The sequence below is a fragment of the Mauremys mutica genome, chromosome 1 (assembly GCF_020497125.1).
Source record: "Mauremys mutica isolate MM-2020 ecotype Southern chromosome 1, ASM2049712v1, whole genome shotgun sequence".
NCBI lineage: Eukaryota > Metazoa > Chordata > Testudines > Geoemydidae > Mauremys > Mauremys mutica.
In genome coordinates, this window is record NC_059072.1 from 364,753,948 (window position 1) to 364,775,578 (window position 21,631).

The window sequence follows — 21,631 nt, forward strand, 5'->3', positions numbered from 1 at the left end:
CTGTTTTACCTGTAAAGGGTTAAGAAGCTCAGTAAACCTGGCTGACACCTGACCAGAGGACCAATAAGGGGACAAGATACTTTCAAATCTTTGTGGAGGGAAGTCTTTGTTTTGTATTCTTTGTTTGGGGGCTGTTCGCTCTCAGGGACTGAGAGGGACCAGACGTCAATCCAGGCTCTCCAAATCTTTCTGAATCAGTCTCATGTTTCAAATTTGTAAGTATCTAGTCAGGAAGGCGTGTTAGTCTTATGTTTGTTTTCTCAACCTGTAAATGTTTCTTTTGCTGGAAGGATTTTTACCTCTGTTTGCTGTAACTTTGAACCTGAGGCTAGGGGGGATTTCTCTGGCTATATAAATTTAAATACCCTGTAAAGCATTTCCATCCTGATTTTACAGAGATAATTTTTATCTTTTCTTTTTCTTTAATTAAAAGCTTTCTTTTTAAGAACCTGATTGATTTTTCTATTTTAAGATCCTCACCGGGAGTTGGTGGGGGGAAAAAAGGATGGGGGATGGTTAATTCCTCTTTGTTTTAAGATCCAAGGAGTTTGGATCTGTGTGAAGCCTCTCAAGGCAACCCAGGGAGGGGAAAGTCTGGGGGGAAAAGGAGGGGGGAATGGTTAATTTCTCCTTGTGTTAAGATCTAAGGGATTTGGGTCTGTATTCCCCAGGGAAGGTTTTGTGGGGACAGGGAGTGTACCAGACACTACTTCTGGCTGGTGGTAGCATTACCAGATCTAAGCTAGTAAATTAAGCTTAGAAGGGTCCATGCAGGTCCCCACATTTGTACTCTAAAGTTCAGAGTGGGGGAGGAAACCTTGACACCCTCCCTTTGCCTTCAGCTACAGAGGAAGGTCAAACCATGCTTGGCAGGTACAGAGCGTTAGTAACTTGAATGCAGGTGAACATGGCGTCCCTGTTGCCCTTGTCAGGAGAATTCATTCAGTCTCATTTCAGTGCTTAAAACCCCAGTGCTCCGCACTGGAGAAATACCCTGATTAGCCAGAAGAGCAGGCTCAGAGTTCAGCTGTGGGAATCCAAGCGCCCTCCAGCCGGGGCAGTGCTGGGAAGACAGAGTCAGCCTGGAACATTCGATTTCACTTCCACCTGGGAGAGACTGGAAAGAAATGAAGCAAGAGGCAGAGAACAAATCCAATGCAAACACTAATCCAATCTCTATCCTGCCTATAGCCACACACACACCCTTGTTCCATGGCAGCTTTGAGGTGAGGCCTCTGTCCCCAGGACAGGCCCCCAGCTGCCCTCTATCCACAGGAACATTCTGTTGGTGTTGCTTTTTCTAAGTCTGTTCCCCTGAAGCCACCCCAATGCCTGTGATGCGTTGGCAGGTTTGTGAGTGGGAGCGGAAGTGGAGTCCTGGAGTTCACACCTCACAGGCGTGAGAAACTCACAACCTCCAGCTAGTTCTGAAAACCTCAGATTCACCTTGAGACTATGGCGAAGGCTCAGGCTCCCTCTTCCAGCCTTTCCTCTGCGTCCCAACCAATGAACAGCCCCTGCCAGAGCGGGAGTCCATTTCCCTCTTGGTGTGATGGAGAGATCGTGGTTATGGCAGGGAACTCAATATGCCTGGGTGGGGTCTGCCATCCTGCCACTCAATCTCTGTGTGACCTCGGCCAAATAACATCTCCCCATTCCTCAGTTTACCTATCTGTTTAATGGGGCATGGCCATAGTGACTTTCCTTTGCTAGGTGTTGTGAAGATCCTTCAATGAAGCTGCTGCACAGTATGATGAGAATTACTGGGGAGAATTTCTGATCTCTGATCCCTTAGTAACAGCATTGTGTGCCTGCAGAAAGTGCCTGTGTCTCCCCTCAGGTATCTTCCTATAGATGTGTGTGTTTACTATCTACCCATCGTTCCTGGGACTTTATAGAGTATCAGACCCTATGGAGTTTTAAGCATTACCCCTAATTTTCCTACTAATCAACTATAATTTTTAAATATACACAAATGCACAGAGCAGTCAATTCTTCTCTGACTCAGCACAGAGCCCAAGAGTTCTCATCTCCCTTTGGGAAGGTCCCTTAATTACTGTTTATTCCTAAAGTTGGATAAAGAACCCAGAAGCCCAGACAGGCTTGTCTTCAGTCTGTTTACATTCAGACACTCGCTTTTCCTCTCCAGAATCCTCGAACCCTCCTGGGATTGCGCAGAGCTATATTAGAAATGAAGCACGTCTCTGTGTCAGCTTTGGGTGTGGGATGTTGCTGCAGATGCTGGAGTGAGAGACGTGTGGGACACGGCTACCTGAGGGGGATTCCCAGGGAAGACACGTCTGTTAAAGGATTCACAGGTACCCACTTCTTGCTGAGGAGCTCACCTGCACGACAAACCCAGTGCAACATGGATGTGATGGGACAGAGAATAGGTCTGTGGTCCTTTCCGCTCTGCACAGCCATTAAACATCTAAGGGCTCTTGCTTCAGTATCATGGGTTAAAATGTCCCTCTTTGCTGTGCCGTCCCGGGCTGATGGCCTCCAGGCCTAGGTGGATGCATTTCAGCGCCACACTGGACTCTTCAGGATAAAAGGTGTTAGTAGATGGACAATACAAGGCCAAATTTGGAGGCCCTTGCCCATAGTTTACTTGGGTCCCACCGAGGCAAAACTCCCCTTGGAGTAAGAACTGAGTAAAGACTTCAAGAGCCAGCTGTGTGTTAATGCAGAGACACTGTCACCTTGTCGTCCTCTTGCATTTCAAGGCTCCGGTTGTTAACGGGGGAGCGGAGGCTGTTCCCTTACTTTTATCTCCATGGAGGTGCTTGGGCTCCTCACTGGAACAATTCTAAGAATGTTTCAGCATGGGCAACACATCTTTTCTCCTAGCTTCATTTGGGAAGTCGTCTCAAACGTTATGCCGGAAACTCAAAAAACAACTCAGCCGGAAGCAGACACCCGGCATGTGAAATTTCAGTCCAATTGCTTAAAGTTTGGCAAACTTCTAAGCAACTGAAAATGAGGTCTCCTAATTGAAGGTGTCAGACAGCCTTAACCAACGGTGGTGCCGTGTCACCAGCACCACCTACAATGGCCAATCCATTAGTGAATCCCTTGTGTTTGACTAAGGCCTGGTCTATACTTGGATTTTATATCATAGAATTCTAGAGTCACAGGGGGAGAAGGAACCACCAGTGTCAGCTAATCTAAGCCCCTGCCAAGATGCAAGATTTGTTGTGTCTAAGCCATCCAGGACAGATGACTGTCCAGCCTCCTTTAGAAAACCTGCAGTAAAGGAGCCTCCATGATTTCCTGAGGCGTCTGTTCCGTTGTCCTCCTGTTCCTACATTTAGGCAGTTTATCCTGAGATTTAATCTAAATCTGCTATTGGGGCGACTCCAGGCACCTGCACTCCAAGCATGTGCCTGGTGCAGGAAGCCATGTGGGGGGGGAACAGCCTGACAGTCGCCGTAAGGGCAGCAGTCAGGCAGCCTTTGGCGGCATGCCTGCGGGAGGTCTGCCGGTCCCGCGGCTCTGGGGGTAATTCGGCTGCGGGGACACCGAAGGTGCAGGACCATAGGACCTCCCACAGACATGCTGCCAAATCTTCATTACCAGCGGACCTCCCACAGGCACGCCGCCAAAATACATACAGACGCTCCTGTCTGCTATGCTGTAGTTTAAACCCATTGCCTTTTGTCCTGCCCTATGTGGCAAGAGTGAACAACTTTTCTCCATCTTTTTTATTTCAGAGTCGTAGCCGTGTTAGTCTGTATCAGCAAAAACAACAAAGAGTCCTTGTGGCACGTTAGAGACAAACAAATTTATTTCGGCATAAGCTTTCGTGGGCTAAAACCCACTTCATCAGATTCATGGAGTGAAAAATATGGTAAGCAGAATATATATTCTAATACATGAAAAGATGGGAGTTGCCTTACCAAGTGGGGAGTCAATGTTGATGAGTCAATTTAATTAAGGTGGATGTGACCTATTCTCAACAGTTGACAAGAAGAGGTGAATATCCAGCGAGGGAAAATTACTTTTGTAGTGTTAACGAGGCCAATGCAATCAAAGTGGCCCATTTCGAACAGATGACAAGAAGGTGTGGGTATCAGCAGAGGGAAAATTACTTTTTGTAGTGACTCATCCACTCCCAGTCTTTATTCAGGCCTAATTTGATGGTGTCCAGTTTGCAAATTAATTCCAGTTCTGCTTTTTCTCCTTGGAGTCTGTTTTAATTTTTTTTTGTTAAAAAATTGCCAGTTTTAAGTCTGTCATTGAGTGTCCAGAGAGATTGGAGTGTTCTCCTACTGTTTTTTTAATGTTACAATTCTTGATGTCTGATTTGTGTCCATTTATTCTTTTGAGTAGAGACTGTCTGGTTTGACCAATGTACATGGCAGAGGGGCATTGCTGGCATATGATGGCATATTTCACATTAGTAGATGTGCAGGTGAACGAGCCCCTGATGGTGTGGCTGATGTGGTTAGGTCCTATGATGGTGTCCCTTGATTACATATGCGGACAGAGTTGGCAACGGGGTTTGTTGCAGGGATTGGTTCCTGGGTTATAGTTTTTTTGTGTAGTTGCTGCTGAGTATTTGCTTCAGGTTGGGGGGCTGTCTGTAAGCGAGGACTGGCCTGTCTCCCAAGATATGTGAGAGTGAATGATCGTCCTTCATGGTAGGTTGTAGATCCTTGATGATGCACTGAAGAAGTTTTAGTTAGGGGCTGTAGGTGATGGCTAGTGGCATTCTTTTACTTTCTTTATTGTGCCTGTCCTGTAGTAGGTGACTTCTGGGTACCCTTCTGGCTCTGTCAATCTGTTTCTTCACTTCCTCGGGTGGGTATTGTACTTTTAAAAATGCTTGATAGGGATCCTGTAGGTGTTTGTCTCTGTCCGAAGGACTGGAGCAAATGTGGTTGTATCGTAGAGCTTGGCTGTAGACAATGGATGGTGTGATGTGGTCTGGATGAAAGCTGGAGGCATGTAGGTAAGTATAGCAGTCAGTAGGTTTCCAGTATAGGGTGGTGTTTATGTGACCATTGCTTATTTGTACTGTAGTGCCCAGGAAGTGGATCTCTTCTGTGGACTGGTCCAGGCTGAGGTTGCTGGTGGGGTGGAAATTGTTAAAATCCTGGAAGACTCCTGCCATGTCCCCCTCAGTCTCCTCTTTCCCAAACTAAACATACACACTTCCTTTAGCTTTCACTCATATGGCTTGAATTCTCTCTCTTTCATCATTTTTCTTGCTTGCCTCTGGTCATTTCCAGTTTCTCTACGTCCTTTCTATACATTGGTGACCATAATTAGACACAGTACCCCAGTTTGACTTGCATGCTATGCCTTTGCTAATGCATCCAAAAATTTCATTTTCTTTTTTTGGCAAGAGCAAAAAAATCCACACCCCTGAGAGATGTAGCTATATCAACCTAACCCCTTTATAATTGCATGGGGTCAACAGAATAATTTTTCTATCCAACTTTTGGGGAGGCGATTACCTACACCAATACAAGAACCCCTGCCGTGGGTGTAAATAGTGTCTACACTGAAGCACTACAGCCAGGGCCGGCTCCAGACCCCAGCGCACCAAGCGTGTGCTTGGGGCGGCATCCCGCGGGAGGGTGGTAGGCGGCTCCGGTGGACCTCCCGCAGGCATGCCTGTGGAAGGTCCGCTGGTCCCACGGCTTCGGAAAAAAAAATATCCAGTCTGGATCTACAGACATGCAGAGCTGGAGGATCCACCACTTCCCTTTGCAGTTTGTTCCAAACATTAATCACCCTCAGGGCTAAAAATTTGGCCCTTACTTTCAGCTGGTATTTGTCTGGCTTCATCTTCCAGCCATTGGGCGTTGCTCTGCCTTTCTCTGCTGGATTACAGAGCCAGTTATTTGTGTGTGTGTGTGTGTGCGTGTGTGTATTGCTTTTTCCCACCTAACTCCTGCCTTCATTTTGCCACTGAATAGAAGTTTTAGCCAAAGTTGTGTACACTCTTGACTGAGGAATTGTGGTTTCTGAGCTTTCTAATAAACTCTTCATAAAGAACACCCAATTCTCATTCACTTTTTCTCTCAAAATTTTTCCTCCCAATCAGTTTTGTTGATAATTTGCTTCACCTGAGGAGAATTAGCCCTTTTGAAACACAAAATGTCCATAGATATTACTGGTTGGGAACTGTTCTCTGTTTGTCCACTTGAATGTAATCCATCCCCATTCTTTATTTTCCTCTCCTCTATCATAAGCCCCCTTCTTTGTCTCTTCTCTAAACTAAACAGTCTCAGACTTTTCAGTCCACATATGGCAGCCTCCGCAATTCTAATAGCCTGTCACAGAAATCCCCTTTCTATCTGCTATATCCTTTATAGAGACTTGGTGTCCAAAACTGAGCGCATGTCCAGAGTAAGGTATTCTCCATCCCATTCCTTAGGCCTCCCATCATTGTCTTTGTTTTGGACACTGCTGTGAATGAGCAGTTGTTTAAGATGTTCTGATATCAATGACGCCCAGGTCTTTCTCCTGATGTGTCTTTTAGTTGAGATTTTTCTCTCTGGTACATGTTGTGTCAAAACTTTTTTTTTTTCAACTCTCATATTTTGAGCAACTAGGTGAATGGGAAACTGCCTTGAGCATGGACTCTCTAGCATGGGTTTTGTTGCACTAAGGAATGATGGATAACCAGTATTCACTCTCTTGTTTCCTGTTGGTGCCTATTAAGGTTTCCCACATCAAATGTATAGGAATTATTAAGGCAGGGGGCACCATAATATATGGAATTGGCATTAAAACATTGTTGGTGTAACCTCCTAAACCAGGCGAACAACGTCCTTGACGAAAGCCAGGAAGGGCTGTAACAGGACAACTAATTATTTAGAAAGTTTTTGTATGTGCCTCAGTTTCCCCAATCGGTGCATTTACATTGTCTCTTTCTTTTCCTTTTGCTTTGTTAACAGGACAAGGCAGTAATAGCGAGAGCCCAGGGACACCCTGAGCAGGAGAGGTGGGACCACTCTTGCTGCTTTGGGCCTGCAGAATTTGTTGGTGTGATACAATGTATGTATGGTGGCACATATCTATGGGAATCCTCAGGTGTCGGATGCTTTTGTCCTCATTTGTTAATTTAACCACTGTTCAGAATTGGCCATGGTGGAAGAAAAGGTCAATTATCCACTGGTGGGGGGCAATTGTGACTTAGCATCCTGAAAATATGGCATCACGTATTATCTGGGATTGGGTGGTCCATCGCGACGTGGGGGAGGTGGTTCCCCCTAATGACACGGCTAAAAGATACGTGCTCACTGCATCCCCAGACTGTCAGCACATATGGATTGCAGAAGGCAACACCTGGTAACTGTGGCCTATGGAGCCCCCTCAAATGATGTGTAAAGAAAAGGCAGTGCCAGGCCGCTTTTTTGAGATGGGTCATCACATCTGTTGGGAAGGGGAGGCATCAGGATATGCCCCCACTGCAGCACATCTGTTTACCAATACCTCAGCATGTGTTTGGAGAGCCACTAACCCCAGGGTGCCTCTCAATTTTACTGTTAAGATCGCGAACACAATTTTTTTCAGTGCATTGGCCTGTCATTATGCAACAGACTGTTAATATTGCTATGTTGTGTTTAATTTTTCATACATCCAGGGCTGGCTCTACAGTTTTTGCCGCCCCAAGCAGCGGCCGAATTGCCGCCGGACAGCAGGGGCAGTCCCTGTGCCCTTAGAGCGGCAGGCGCGTTTCCGCGGTGGTGGCAATTCGGCGGCAGCTTCTGTGTTTAGCTGAAGCCGCAGTGGACAGCTGAACATAGAAGCTGCTGGCGAATTGCCGCCACTGCGGAAACGCGCCTGCTGCCCTAAAGGCGCATGGACTCTCCCCGCTGTCCACGGCGGCAATTCAGTGCGCTGCTTTGGGGCGAAAACACAGGGACTGCCGCCCCAAGCACCAGCTTGGAATGCTGGTGCCTAGAACCGGCCCTGCATACACCCAATGTTTTCCTGCCCTTGATGCACACCTGGGAACAACTGACTGTATTCCAGACAGATGCCTCCTCCTTTACACTGTTTAATCTGGAGAAAGCTGCCTTTGCCACAGCCATTCGACTCAGACATCTATAGAAACAGGGGGAGGTGCTATGCTATGCTACTGATGGAGCCAGAAGTCATTATTGGCTGGCGTATGCAATTGTTGTTGCCTTAACAATTTTGTGTATGTTATATTGCTGTTTATGTAGATGGCCAGCAGCAACCCCAGCCACTGTGTCAGAGGGAGGATGGAAACCTAAGTGGTGACCCCTCACAATAAAATGTTGATTTGGGGTCAAGGGGGGGACTGTCACAGCCCAATGGCCCCCTCCCTCAGGCAGTCCCCTGGGAAGGCAGATCAGCACTGTATATTGCTAATGCTGTCGCATTGCAAAGCATCTTGGGGAGGGCTAAAGGGGTGTGAGTGGGGAATGGAAGATTCCTTTGCAGGAGTACGAGAGGCCAAGGGGGGGGGAAGCAGAGAACAGGTTAACTTGGTGCTTTAGCTAGCTCCGTGTGAAGATAAGACACTGGCCCTGGACCAAGGTCATGGGCTCAATGAGAAATCTACAGATGAGAAATCTACAGCTGCCCAGTCGTGAGAAGAGGAGAACTAAGTGGAGCAGAGCTGCAAAGATAGCAGCGAAAACAAAGCGAATGAGGCGGTGAAGGCCAACAGATGGGAAAACAAATTCTCTGAGGACAGTGTGTTTTGGGCAGCCGAGAAGGCCACAGCAAGCCGATTGAGACTGGTACAAAGAGCACAGAGAGCCCTGGATGATGATACCCACAAAGAAACCCAGGATTTAAAAAACCCTCCTGAGAGCTGAAACAATTTGGAGAGCACAGCAGATTCTCGGACGGCCTGGGCCCAGGACAGCACTCCCGTCCACCTTACCCCTTCTTCTTCTGATGTTACACCCAGACCTGGCCAGCTTGGGTCGTGTGTATGTGAATATGAAAATGAGTTAGGGCCTGGGGGCATTAACGCTTTCTTTCTTCCCCTGCGTGATGCGGGAGCGTTCCCAGCACTCTCTGCTGTTATTTTATTATTTTATCAATAAATCTTTAATATTTAGACCCTTGGTGTGCCTCATCATCTCCTCCCCTAAAGATCCTATGACCACAGGCTGATCAACTGTGGTCCTGGGTGGATTGGTAACGAAAATCTGTCACAGTGGACAGCAGGGTTCCACTTTATCCCATTCCTCTAATCCCTGGCCCAAATCTCCTCTCAAAACAGAAGCGCCCGGAAGGTGCTATCACTGTAATTCCATTGATCACATGAGGAATAAAGGCCCTGTGCTGGGGGGAAACAGGCAACCCTGAGCACAGAAGCCCCTCAGGCACTTGTCATGTATCATAAACACATCCAGATTGCAGCTTAGCAAGGGAGTAACGCAGTGCTAGGGAGCACAGGAATTGTGTCCCGGAGGGGAGCTCACAGAAGGGTGATGGAATCATATAAACCACCAAGGAAGAGGGGAGAGTTCCTTTAACACTGAAGCAGGAGGCAACAGCCCCTTAGGAAGGAAGGGGACAGGAGAGGGAGGTTGAGCACTTCCTAGTGAGACAACTGTCCAGACTGTTAGCTGTGAGCCCTTCATGGCTGAGCAGGGGACAGGTGCACAATAGAGAGTATAGGGGGTTTTATCTAGGAGGGCCCACAGAATGAAAGTGGGGGAGGAAGAGCAGGAGAACAGGAATGTCTCCTCACTGATCACACGGGGGAGGGTGCCCAGGACAGAATGCCCGGTTCAGCACCTGCGCACCCAATCACTCAATCTCTGCATCAGCCTTTGAGAGGGGACTGTGTAACTGACCTCCTGGAAGGAAACTGTCACACAACTGAGCTCTCAGCAATAGAGAGAGGGATGACGGAGGGGACCCCAATCCAGCTCCTGATTTTGCAGGACTTTGTTCCTGGAGTGCTTGTGAAAGCTAACGCTCTCTCTCTGTAGATCCTACTGAAGAGATAGTTGTTTGTGAGAATGCTAATGGCCCACCAGACAGAGGGAAGGAGTTAATTCCCTGCACTGGCAAGACACAGAAAGCAGATATGAAAGGGTTGCTGAGAAAAGACACATACCTGAGCCCAGACAGCACAGCTCACAACCCTCTAGGAAATGGGGGGAGAAGGTCCCAGTGCTTGCAGTGGGGATCGCAGGGAAAGCCCAATGGGAGGAGGCTCACCACCTCATGGCAGTGATGAATACCTGTACTGACTTATCACTAGCTGGAAAACACAATGGTTAACAATGCTGCACAGCTACAAAGAGAGGTTATCTGGTGACCCAGAGAAGGCACTTGCTGGCTTTTGAGATCACTAGGCTGATCTACAAAGCATTAAAAGGTACCCAGAGCTTTGGAAGTACGCTATGGATAACACTACACCATTTGCAATACTTGGGAGCTGTATGTTCCAAACCTACAGAGGGCTTTGGGCACTCTGCCTCCGCATTAGTCAGTGACTAACACTCCTGCAGTAAACTAAGGGGCAAGGTGTGACTCTGTGCCCCAAAGCAACGTCCTGGAACCCACATACTTACCAGTGATATGATTATGAGGTGTTTTATATAAAGTATGTCATGTAAGTTATGATGTGCTGAATGTGATTACCCTAGTTGTATATATGTATCTTTTTTTTAACCTAAAGTTATGAATATTGCCTTTGTACCAATATTTCAAATGTATTTGCTCCTGGATAACGCCCACAATGTAGTTTACCTCCAGTCTAGCCAGCACATTGTGGATGAAGCATTCAAGGTACTGGCCCATTAAGAAACACAGGAGGCTTTAGAAGAAGCTTATCACCCCCTGATCGACTTTTCTCTGAACGTTGTATCCAAGATATGGGTCATAGCCCCTGCTATGACTCATCGATACATGCAAGGGCATGTGACCAGCTCATGTGACACTGAACTCCAGTTTGTGGGAAGCGTCATCATCACTTGGCCTCACTCCCCGCACAACTCCACACCTGGAAACACCTTAGGAACAAGCACTGAACTGGGGATGTTGTCCCAAGCTGAAGGGATTTCTAGTCTGTTTATGGAAGATTTCTGGACTGTTTGTATCATCCGGGTGAGACACTTCTTGATTCAAAGCCTGTCTAGTGTACAGAACTTAGATTGTGATATTTTTTCTTAGTAACCAATTTTAATCTGTTCGCTATAACGTAAAATGACTTAAAATCTATCTTTCTGTACTTAGTAAATTTGTTTTATAGATTTTTTGTTACCTAAAACAGTGTGTTGTTTGAAATGCAAAAGTGAAATCTGCTCAGGAACAGCAGCTGGTGCATTGTCGTCTCCACATTGAGGGAGGGCTGGACTGAGAAATAAACTTACACTGGTCAGGGTTCTGACAAGGGCAAGACGATACAGCTCTGGGGTCCTAGACTGGGCAGCTGGGGGAACTGGCAGGAGCCTCTCTATTGCTGGTTCATGAGTGGCTAGTGAAAGCATTCATGTAACTGCAGCTGGGTGTGCCTCTGTCTGTGTGTGGCTGTGTAAGTGCAAGACCTGGAGAGGATTGCAGCTTGGCACAGCCTTATAGTGTGAGAGGGGCCCAGATTGTTATGCCAAAAGGCTTGGCAGTACTTCAGTTCCAGTTTGCATCCTGAGGAGTCCGTCACACCCATCCAACAAACAGGCCCTGATAAAACAAGAGTCCATTTCCTCTTGTAATGCACTCAGTGTGACATTCCCCTCCGGTGTTATCCAGACCAGTGATCTGCTAGGTCACTCCAATCCTTGACTCTGGAACCCAGCCTTACCCTGCTCTGCTGTGAGAACCCCCACTCCCGGGCTGTTCACACACAGCCTCTGCCATGTAAGCTGCTGCTTGGATTGTGCGACCGAATGACACTAGCCAATATCTCCGGTCCAAGACACAGCCCTAGGAACCTCCTTCTTGCAGTGTCCAGTTATGCCCGCTGGACACTGCAAGCTTCTATGAGGTTGTCAATTTAACAATGAAATTTATATATACCAGCTTTGTTATCCCAAGGGGCGTCTCTCCCACATTTCAAACCAAACACGCTGCTTCAGGTAGAATAAACAAACAAATTTTTAAACTATGAAAGATTTTAAGTGATTATACGTCAAAGCATAACAAGTCGGATTTAGTGAAATGAAAATAAAAGATAAGCGCGCAGTCTAAGCTCTCAACCCTATTAGACTGGGCAACATCGAGATGAAGCAGTTTTTCTCACCCTACTGGATACTGCAGGCCTTAATATACAGGTTTGTTCCTTAAACCTGGGCCAATCTCGTCTGTTGGAGTCTTGTCTTCTCAGTGTTTTGGTTGCTTGCAGCATAGGTGGGACAGGAGAAGGGGTCTATATGTGTCCACTCTGCCTGTTTTATACCCTCAGTCCATGTGCTGGGAGAACACAAGTCCAGGCATATCTGGAGGCATTGCTGAGTCTCCAAGCAATGTTGAGCAATTCCCCTGATGTGGCCTCATGCAGGTGAAGCATTGAATTTTAGCTCCCTTGCTCAGTAATGGCTGGTGATGGGTTGGTTGACACCCTGTCCAGGCGTTGGTTAATTTCTTTGCTGTTGCCGCTGGGGAGCTAATATCTGGCTGAATCCCGAACTTACAGCATGTTTTAGTGACCATCACACAACACAATTCTCATAACTTCATATGCATTAATGATATACATATATGGATAGAGAAATGACTTTCATCAGATCATAACCTTTCCCCTGATACCTTACAAGACGTGCTTTATACATAAGATCACTATTATATGAAAATGAGGAATATGGGGGTTGCAGTATGCTCCCTCCCACACTCAGTTACTGATGGAGAAAGCGTGCTTATGGTGGTTATGCCAAGGAAGTCCAGACTCCTGGGTTCTGTCGCTCATTCTCTGTGTGACTTTGCTCAAGTCACCTCTCCCTGTGCCTCAGTTTACCTGTCTGTATTATGGGGCTATGTTCGTGGTGACTTTCCTTTGCTAGGTGTGTTGAAGACCCTTCAATGAAAATTGCTACACTCTATGATCATACTGATCTCTGATCCTTAGCGACAACCGCGTGTGCCTATAGAAATTATTCGTGCCTCCTGCGCATTTACAGGGTATCAGACCCTATGCAGATCTAGGCATTATCCCTAGTTGTCTTATTAATCAACTGTAATTTTCAAATATACACAAATACACAGAGCAATTAATGTCTGTTTGACTCATCTCCCTTTGGGAAGGTCCTAATTACTTTTTACTCTTGAAACTGGACCAATAGCACAGAAGTGCAGACAGGGAAAGAAAGGCACTTGCTAGAGTGTCTCCGTTGTCCAGCCTGTTTACATCCAGATGCCACGTCTCCCCTAGAGGCTGAGCGAACCCCACTGGGATTGCACAGAGCTATATTATAAACAGTGCACACCCCTGTCAGCTCTCGGTGTGGGATGTTGCTGCAGATGCTGGAGTGAGAGAGGTTTGGGACACGGCTACCTGAGGGGGTTTCCCAGGGAAGACACGTCCATCTCAGAATCCACAGGTACCCATGTCTTGCTGTTCGACAAACCCAGTGCAATATGGGTGTGATGGGATAGAGAATAGGTCTGGGGTCCTTTCCACTCTGCTAAGCCATGAAACATCCCAGGGCCCTTGCCAGAGGAGATGAGTTTGCTCCAGTATCATGGGCCAAAATGTGCCTCTTTGCTGTGTCTCACCTCCCTGGCTGATGGCCTCTAGCCCCAGCGTGGCTGTGTTTCATTGGCACAGTGCATACGTCATGGTGAAAGGTGTTCGTAGATGCCCAAGTCAAGGCCAAATTCAGAGGCTGTGACCAGTCGATTGCTCTGGCCCCATTGGGGGAAAAATCCCCTTGGAGTGAGAAATGAGTAAAAATTAATCCTCCGACTCTTCACCTCCTCCTCTTGCAATGTAGGTTTCTGGCTGCTAATGGGGGGTGGGACGGGGAGGAGGAGGAGCTGTTAGCTGATGTTTATCTGCTGTAAAGCATGGACTCCTCCCTGGAACAGTTATATGAATTTTTCAACCTGGACAAGACATATCTTCTCCTAGCTTCATTTGATAAATCGGCCCAACCATTCTGCCTGAAACTTTCAAAATGCAATTAATCCAGATGTAGACACCCAGCATGAGAAATTTCAGTCCAAATGGTAAATGTTTGGCAAACCTATAAGCAACTGAAAATGTGCTTTCCAAATTGAAGGTGTCAGATAGTCTTAACTAACGGTGGTGCCAGCAATACCTGTAATGGTCAATCCATTTCTGCATCCCATTCAGATAAGCTCTTTGCTTCAACAATGTCTGTGGCAAGGAGATCCACAAGCCAAACGTGTATTATTTATCAATGGAATTGAATGTTCCCTTGTTCAAGTGTTGTGAGGGACAGTACATAGAAATGCCTGATCTACTTTCTTTATCTATAGATTCATAGGATTTAAGGCCAGAAGGGACCGTCTGATCATCCAACCTGAATTCCTGTATGACACAGGTCATTAAATTTCACCGTTTACCCCTGTATTGAGCTCAATAACTTGTGTTTGACTAAACCTGGTCTACACTAGGATTTTACATCATGAAATCAGAGAGCCACAGGGTGAGAAGGGACCGCAAGGGTCATCTCCTCTAACCTGCTGCCAAGATGCCGGATTTGTTCTGTCTAAATCATCGCAGAGAGATGGCTATCCAGCCTCCTTTGGAAAACCTCCAGTGAAGGAGTTTCCACAAGATCCTGAGGCGTCTGTTCCATTGTCCTCCTGTTCTTACAGTTAGGAAGTTTTTTTCCTGAGATTTCATCTAAATCTGCTATGCTGCAGTTTCAACCCAGCGCCTCTTGTCCTGCTTTCAGTGGCAAGAGAGAACAACTTTTCTCCATCTTTTTTATGGCAGCCTTTCAATATCTGAAAACCACTGTCATGTGGCTCCTTAATCTCCTCTTTTCCAAACTAAGCATACCCAGTTCCTTCAGCCTTTGCTCATAAGGCTCGTATTCCATCCTTTCAATCATCCTTGTCTCTCACCTCTGAATCCTTTCCAATTTCCCTAAATCCTTCTTATACATTGGAGACCCAAACTGGACACAGTACTCCAACTGAGGCCTAAACAGAAATGAGTAGAGAGGTTTTATCACCTCCCATGACTTGCATGCTATGCATCTGGTAACGCAACGGAAAATTGCATTTGCTTTTATTTCAATAGCAAAAAAATTGACATCCCTGAGAGATGCAGCTATATCAACCTAACACTGGTGTCGACAGCATGAGGTCTACCGAAGAATTCTTCATCAACCTAGCTACCATCTCTCAGGGAGGTGGGTTACCTACACTGACGGGGAACCCCTGCAATCGCGGTAAGTAGTGTCTACAGTGAAGCGCTACGGCAGTACCACTGTAGTGTTTTAAGTGTAGACAAGCCCACAAGCAGATTTTCCAGAAACACATCCAGTCTGGATCTCCAGCAATCGTGAGTTGGAGAATCCACCACTTCCCTTTGCAATTTATTCAAAAGTTTAATTATCCTCAGAGCTAAACATTGAGCCCTTATTTCCAATTGGAATTTGTCTGGCTTCAGTCTCCAGCCACTGGGCCTTGCTCTGCCTTTCTCCACTAGATTACAGAGCCCTTTACTGCTCAAGGTTTTCTCCCCATGTAAGTTTCTGCTTGATCGTCTTTTGCATAAGATAAATAGATGAAGCTCCTTAGGTCTCTCTCTCTATCTGGCATTTTCTTCAGCCTCAAATCATTTTAGTGGCTCTTTTTTGGACCCTCTCGAATTTTTCAACATCCTTTTTATAATGTGGACCTCAGAACTGGATGCAATGTGCAAAGGTAAAATCCTTCCCCTGCTCCAACTCACCACTCCCCTGTTTATGTATCCAAGCCGTAGTCTGTGGGTCTGGCCTGAATTCCCTGTTCTGAAAGAAAAATTTTGCATTTGACTGTATTAAAATATTTTTTGTTTGTTACGGCACAGATCATCAAACACTCTAGCTCTATCAGTATGCCTGCCCTGGCCTCCTCACTGTAACCACTCTGACAATCTTGTGTGGTCTGCAAATTTTATGAGCAGTGATTTTCTATTTGCTCCCAGATCCTTCATGAAAATATTGAATAGCATCAGACCTAGAACTGATCCCTGCACAACCCCACTAGAAACAGCCCTATTCACAGGCAATGACTCATTGACAATGGCTTTCTGTGATCTATCAGTTAGACAGATTTTTGTGCATTTGACATGTGCTCTAGTGATATTGTAGACTCTTCATATTTTTATCTGAATTTTTTCTGCGCAGTTTCCTTGATCAAGCAAACATGTCGTCTCATTAAAGGATGAAATTGGGCTTATTTGACAAGACTTGTTTTCCATACACCCTGTTGTTGCATGGCATTCATTATTCCTGGCATTTTTTTTAACTAATCCCATAGCAGCTTTTCTATTGTTTCCTAACTTCATCAAATCTTTTTTTAAAACTTTCCTTTTTAAAAATAGGTTATATTTAACACAGAACTCTCCTGTATTTGCCTCTTCTTCTTCTTCTTCTTCTTCTTTTTTGGGGGGTGAGGGGGGATTTCTGCTGCCTGATTGTGTACTTCTTGTTTTGATTTAGGTGTATGGTTGATCGGTCAGTTGGTAACTCTGGTGTTTGTAACTCTAAGGTTCTACTGTAGATGATGTTTAATATCCTCCTTGACAGCTAATGGACTGGAATGTATTTAATCATCTGTTGTGGTGATTCTATCAAATGCAGAACAAAAAGATTTCTTGAACACATCTACCTTCTATGAATATTAAAAAGTTTCCTTTCTACCTTTAGGAATTGGCTTAAGTTGTCAGAGTGTAGACAGAGTGCTACCGGTGTGGTGCTCTGCTTTCTCCAATATTGATATCACTCAGCTGCGTGCGTGTGTTCCCTCTGTGTGCTGTCCAAGCTCTGTGCAGATAGCTGACACAGCAGACCCGACGAGAACCCCCAGTAACCACAGAGTCCAGTAAGATGCAAAGCCACGTCGGCTAGGTTTATTGCGACCTCGGACACAATGACAGTTCCCCGTAGGTTTCTTAGCCTAATTCAGGGCATACTACGAGAAAGTGCCTCTTGGCAATGGACCCGGCTCAGTCAGTGGCGGGACTTTCCACTGCCCCCTCGGCCGGACAAAGACACCGCCCCAGGGGTACATTCTTATACACAGATACAAACAAGTTACACATCACACCTGATGTATTGAGGGGCCACCCCTCTACACAGCAAGGTTCAACCTTTCTACGTATTAAGGTGCCGCCTTCTACCTTGTACATGTTGGTTCGATCAAAACAACTCCATCCATCATTTTACCCTTTTGCCCCTGTCATTGGGATGGGTTGGCCTGTCCTTTTATTATCTATGGAATGTTTCAGTATAGTGTATTCTAGTGCTGTGTTTATACTTCGGTACGCTAGGTGAATATATGTTTATGCAACATCAGCCCTTTTCTTGCCAGCTTCTGTGAACCGAGCCGGCCTTCAGCTCGCAGCCTTACTTTGCTTTTTAGCTAAGTCTTGTTCATTACTTTAGTTTAGGCCTCAGGCCTCATACTGGCCTTTATCAGGGCCTGCACTTACTACAGCTTAAATCTTTTCTAGCATTTCTTTCTATTTCTATTTCTAGGCCTATACCTTTTCTAATATTTCTATTTTCTTAATATACTTTCTATGGCTGAAGCACAGCTGGGACTGCACGGCCTCCTCTCCTCAAATACTGAGCAGATTCAGCAGCTCCACAGTGGCTGAAGCAGGAGAGCATTTGCTGTGTGGAGCTGCCATGGCCACCTGGGAAGATGTGATGTGAGCTCTGCATGCTGAGCAAGCAGGAAGGGGAGTTTCAAAATTCCCAGTCCTTTAAAGAGGGAGGCGCTAAGGTGTTTACCTCAATGCAGGGCAGAGGAGTTGAAATTGTTGACCAGAGTGGTCAGGTTAGGTAATGTGGGACACCTTCCGGAGGCCAATTACAGAGATAAAATCAAGCACAAGTTTCTACACTGGCACTTCAGTGACAAACCTGTTGAGTTAAAAGCCTTACAACTCTTGTCAAGGTGATTTTATAATTTCACTGAAACTGTGGAGTTCCGTCATCAAAAGTGGCTCTGTAGTGTATACACCTCCTCTGTTTCTTTGCCAAAAGCTCCTTTTTGGCAGAAACCTTGGCAGTGTAGACAAGGCCTAAAGAACAATGATGAATAATGAATAACCACACTTGCATTTACTGCTGGGGCCTATTAAAGTTTCCCCCACGACGATGTGTTGGAATTATTGAGGCAGGGATGGCCATAACATATGGAATTGGTATTACTAAGGTCATGTGTTCATAATTCATTAATCTGAATAATGAAAATATCACACAATATAATGTGTAAAATGCAACCAATCTGCTTCACCCATGAGAACAGCCTCCAGGAGTGCATGTAGTGTCTCATATTTTAACATTGTCTCTCCATCCAGGCACTTGTACTGCAACCATCACCCTAGACCCTGGGTGCATACAGGAAGTCAGGAGAACATACGGTACGAGCAGGAGACACTGTTCTGCCTCAGAGTTGGACACCTTCTCCCTCTCCATGTCGGATTCCAACATAACCGACTTCACCAACCCCTCCATCTTCATCCTGCTGGGCATTCCTGGCCTGGAGGTGGCACATGTCTGGATCTCCATCCCCTTCTGCACCATGTACGCCATAGCCATCTTGGGGAACTGCATCATCCTGTTCATTGTGAAGACAGAGCCGAGCCTCCATGGGCCCATGTACTATTTCCTCTGCATGCTGGCCATCACCGACCTGGTCCTGTCCACGTCCATCCTGCCCAAAATGCTGAGCATCTTCTGGTTCAATTCCAGGGAGATCGATTTTAGTGCCTGCCTCACCCAGATGTACTTCATTCACTGCATCTTAGGGATGGAGTCTGGGATCCTCGTAGCCATGGCTTTGGATCGCTATGTGGCCATCTGCCATCCCCTGAGATATTCCAACATCCTGACAAACCCCTTTGTGGCCAAGATTGTCCTGGCCGTGGTGCTGCGTGGCGGCACGGTTGTACTGCCCTTCCCCATCCTGGCTAGCCAGAGGCCATATTGCACAACCAACATCATCCCCAAGCCATACTGCGTGCATATGGCCATGGTGAAGCTGGCCTGCGCCGACACCCGCATCAGTAGTTACTACGACCTCTTTGTGCAATTCTGTGTGAACGGTCTGGATATGTTTTTTATCGCCCTGTCCTATATCCAGATCCTCAGGGCCATCTTCAGCCTCCCCACAAAGGACGCCCGGCTCAAGACTTTTGGGACCTGCATCTCCCACCTCTTTGTTATTTTAGCCTTTTACATCCGTGGTCTCTTCTTCGCCCTCATGTACCAGTTTAGCCAGAATGTGCCTGGGCATTTCTATGCTCTCATTGCCAATGTATATCTCTTGCTTCCCCCCGTGCTAAACCCCATCATCTATGGAGTTAGGACCAAACAGATCCAGGACAGGCTGCTCCGGCTTTTTATTCATAAAGGGGCCTAAAGTTTTCTCAAGGTGCTCTTACTCTGAGACTGAGCTCCATGCAGAGTTCGCTGGTGACATGGTGCTGAGCCCTCTTCCCTGAATCACTGACTGGAAAGTCAAAGTGACATTGATTTAATTAAATCCTTTCCTGGCCTTACTGTGCTGTGTCAGAGGGAGAGAGAGGCATATATCTGTGTACAACTCACTACCTTACAGGATTGCAATGTTTGTAATTGCTGGTAACTGGACTCCTGGGGCCACCTGCCCTCCCCCGCCATTCCCCAAGATCCTGCCCCCTGCCCTGCCTCTTTCCACAAGGCCCGTCCCCCGGTCCCAGATAACACCAGGGGAATGTCACAATTACCCAGTCCACACCTCCTTTGATGTGGAGAGGACACATGGCAACCTTTTTAACCTGAGCTGAGATTTACCAAGCCCTTGAACCAAAACACATGTTTTAGGTAAAATATAAATCAAATGTGTTAACTACAGAAGATGAGTTTGAAATGATTATAAGCAGCAGCATAAAGATCAGAGTTAGTTATGAAAGAAACAAAAATAAAAACAAAATACAATATAAAAAAATAAAGTGCTGATCAAAGGGGAGAGGCTGGCTGAACAGCAACAAGCCAGCCTGGTGACATTCGGTTGCACAATCCAAGCAGCAGCTTGCATGGCAGAGGCTGTGCAGGACCAGCCCAGGAGTGGGGGTCTCACAGCAGAGCAGGGTCAGGCTGGCTCCCAGAGTCGAGGAGTGGAGTGACCTAGAAGATCACTGGTCCAGAAAACACCAGAGGGGAATGTCCCAGGGGCACCCCGGGCCAGATGTCCTAGACTCTCTCTGAAGAGTCCCCCATAGAAGACTGCCCAGCTTCCAGTGATCAGACCTCTGACACACCTGTTGCCCCTCCACCTGGTCTTTGTCTCACTTCCCAGACAAAGTGTCAGTTGGTCATATCCCCGTCCTGGGTCTCAGATGATGAATGGCAATGGCCATTACATATGTGCAGGCAGCTGGAGCCTTCTCACTTGCCCTCGAGGGTCTCAGCAAAAGTCACACACCCTTATTCTCACTGTTAGGATATAGATATTCAGGCCTGTCTGCAAAGGCCTAGACTTTAAGAATGTAGGTGTATTCTTATCACTTTGCTAGTTATAGAGGTATGAAAGAAAGAATCAAAATCACTGTCGGTGGAATGGCCTTCTCTGACTGTGACAGGCTAAGGCCGTCAGCTAAGATGTAGTTAGGCAGCCATAAGCTGGGAAGTGTCTGGTCACATCCTTACATCCCAAACCCATCACACTGAAATAAGGTGCTATTGGGCTGTTAGGAATACAATCCTGTCTTGATATTCCATCACCTCCAGAGAAAGGGAAGAGCATAGAAGATGTAAAAAGAAACTTCATTTGATAGCAGCCTGTCTGGCAAGAACTCACTTATCAATAGGACACAGCTGGGGAACCCGTATGTCTGTACAGATGTAGTTGTGAAATCCTCACTTCTGTATTGTTTTGTATGTTTATTTGCATGGTCTCTGTTTGGTTCTGTGATTGTTTCTGTCGCTATATAACTAATTTTGTTGGGTGTAAACCAGTGAAGGTGGTGAAATATAATTGGTTAAATAACCATGTTACAATGTGTTAGGATTAGTTAGTTACATTTCAGTAAAATGATTGGTTAAGGAACAGCTAAGCCAAACTCAGGTTTTACTATATAGTCTGCAGTCAATCAGGAAGTTGGGGGGGGGGAATTAAAATCATATCTTGCTAAAGGGGAAAATAAGGGAACAGGGGATGGGAACAGGAACAGGGCCACAGGCAAGGCTCTGTGGTGTCAGAGCTGGGAAGGGGGACACTGAGAAAGGAAACTGGAATCATGCTTGCTGGAAGTTCACCCCAATAAACATCGAATTGTTTGCGCCTTTGGACTTCGGGTATTGTTGCTCTCTGTTCATGCGAGAAGGACCAGGGAAGTGAGAGGGCGAAGGATTAAGCCCCCAAACACTCACCAACAAACATTCCTGAAATACATAGGGAAACTGAGGTACACCCAGTATTCAAGCAACATAATAAGAATCACATAGGTTCACATGCAAGATAACAAGGGAAAACTCCCACTTTCCCACAAACTCCATGCTCAAATGATAAC

General features: G+C 46.3%; 1 protein-coding gene across 1 annotated transcript; it reads left to right on the forward strand.

Moving 5' to 3' along the window:
• Window positions 1-8,829: 8,829 nt before the first annotated feature.
• Window positions 8,830-19,500, forward strand: LOC123362578 (olfactory receptor 52N2-like). The gene is made up of 2 exons (XM_045002963.1): window positions 8,830-8,928; window positions 18,437-19,500. The coding sequence occupies exon 2, from the start codon at window positions 18,553-18,555 to the stop codon at window positions 19,498-19,500; it is 948 nt and encodes a 315-aa protein (XP_044858898.1). The 5' UTR covers window positions 8,830-8,928; window positions 18,437-18,552.
• Window positions 19,501-21,631: the final 2,131 nt, after the last annotated feature.

What these genes read in the sequence shown, in the direction of transcription:
- LOC123362578 (XM_045002963.1), top strand. Translation starts at nt 18,553, where the DNA reads ATGTCGGATTCCAACATAACCGACTTCACCAACCCCTCCATCTTCATC.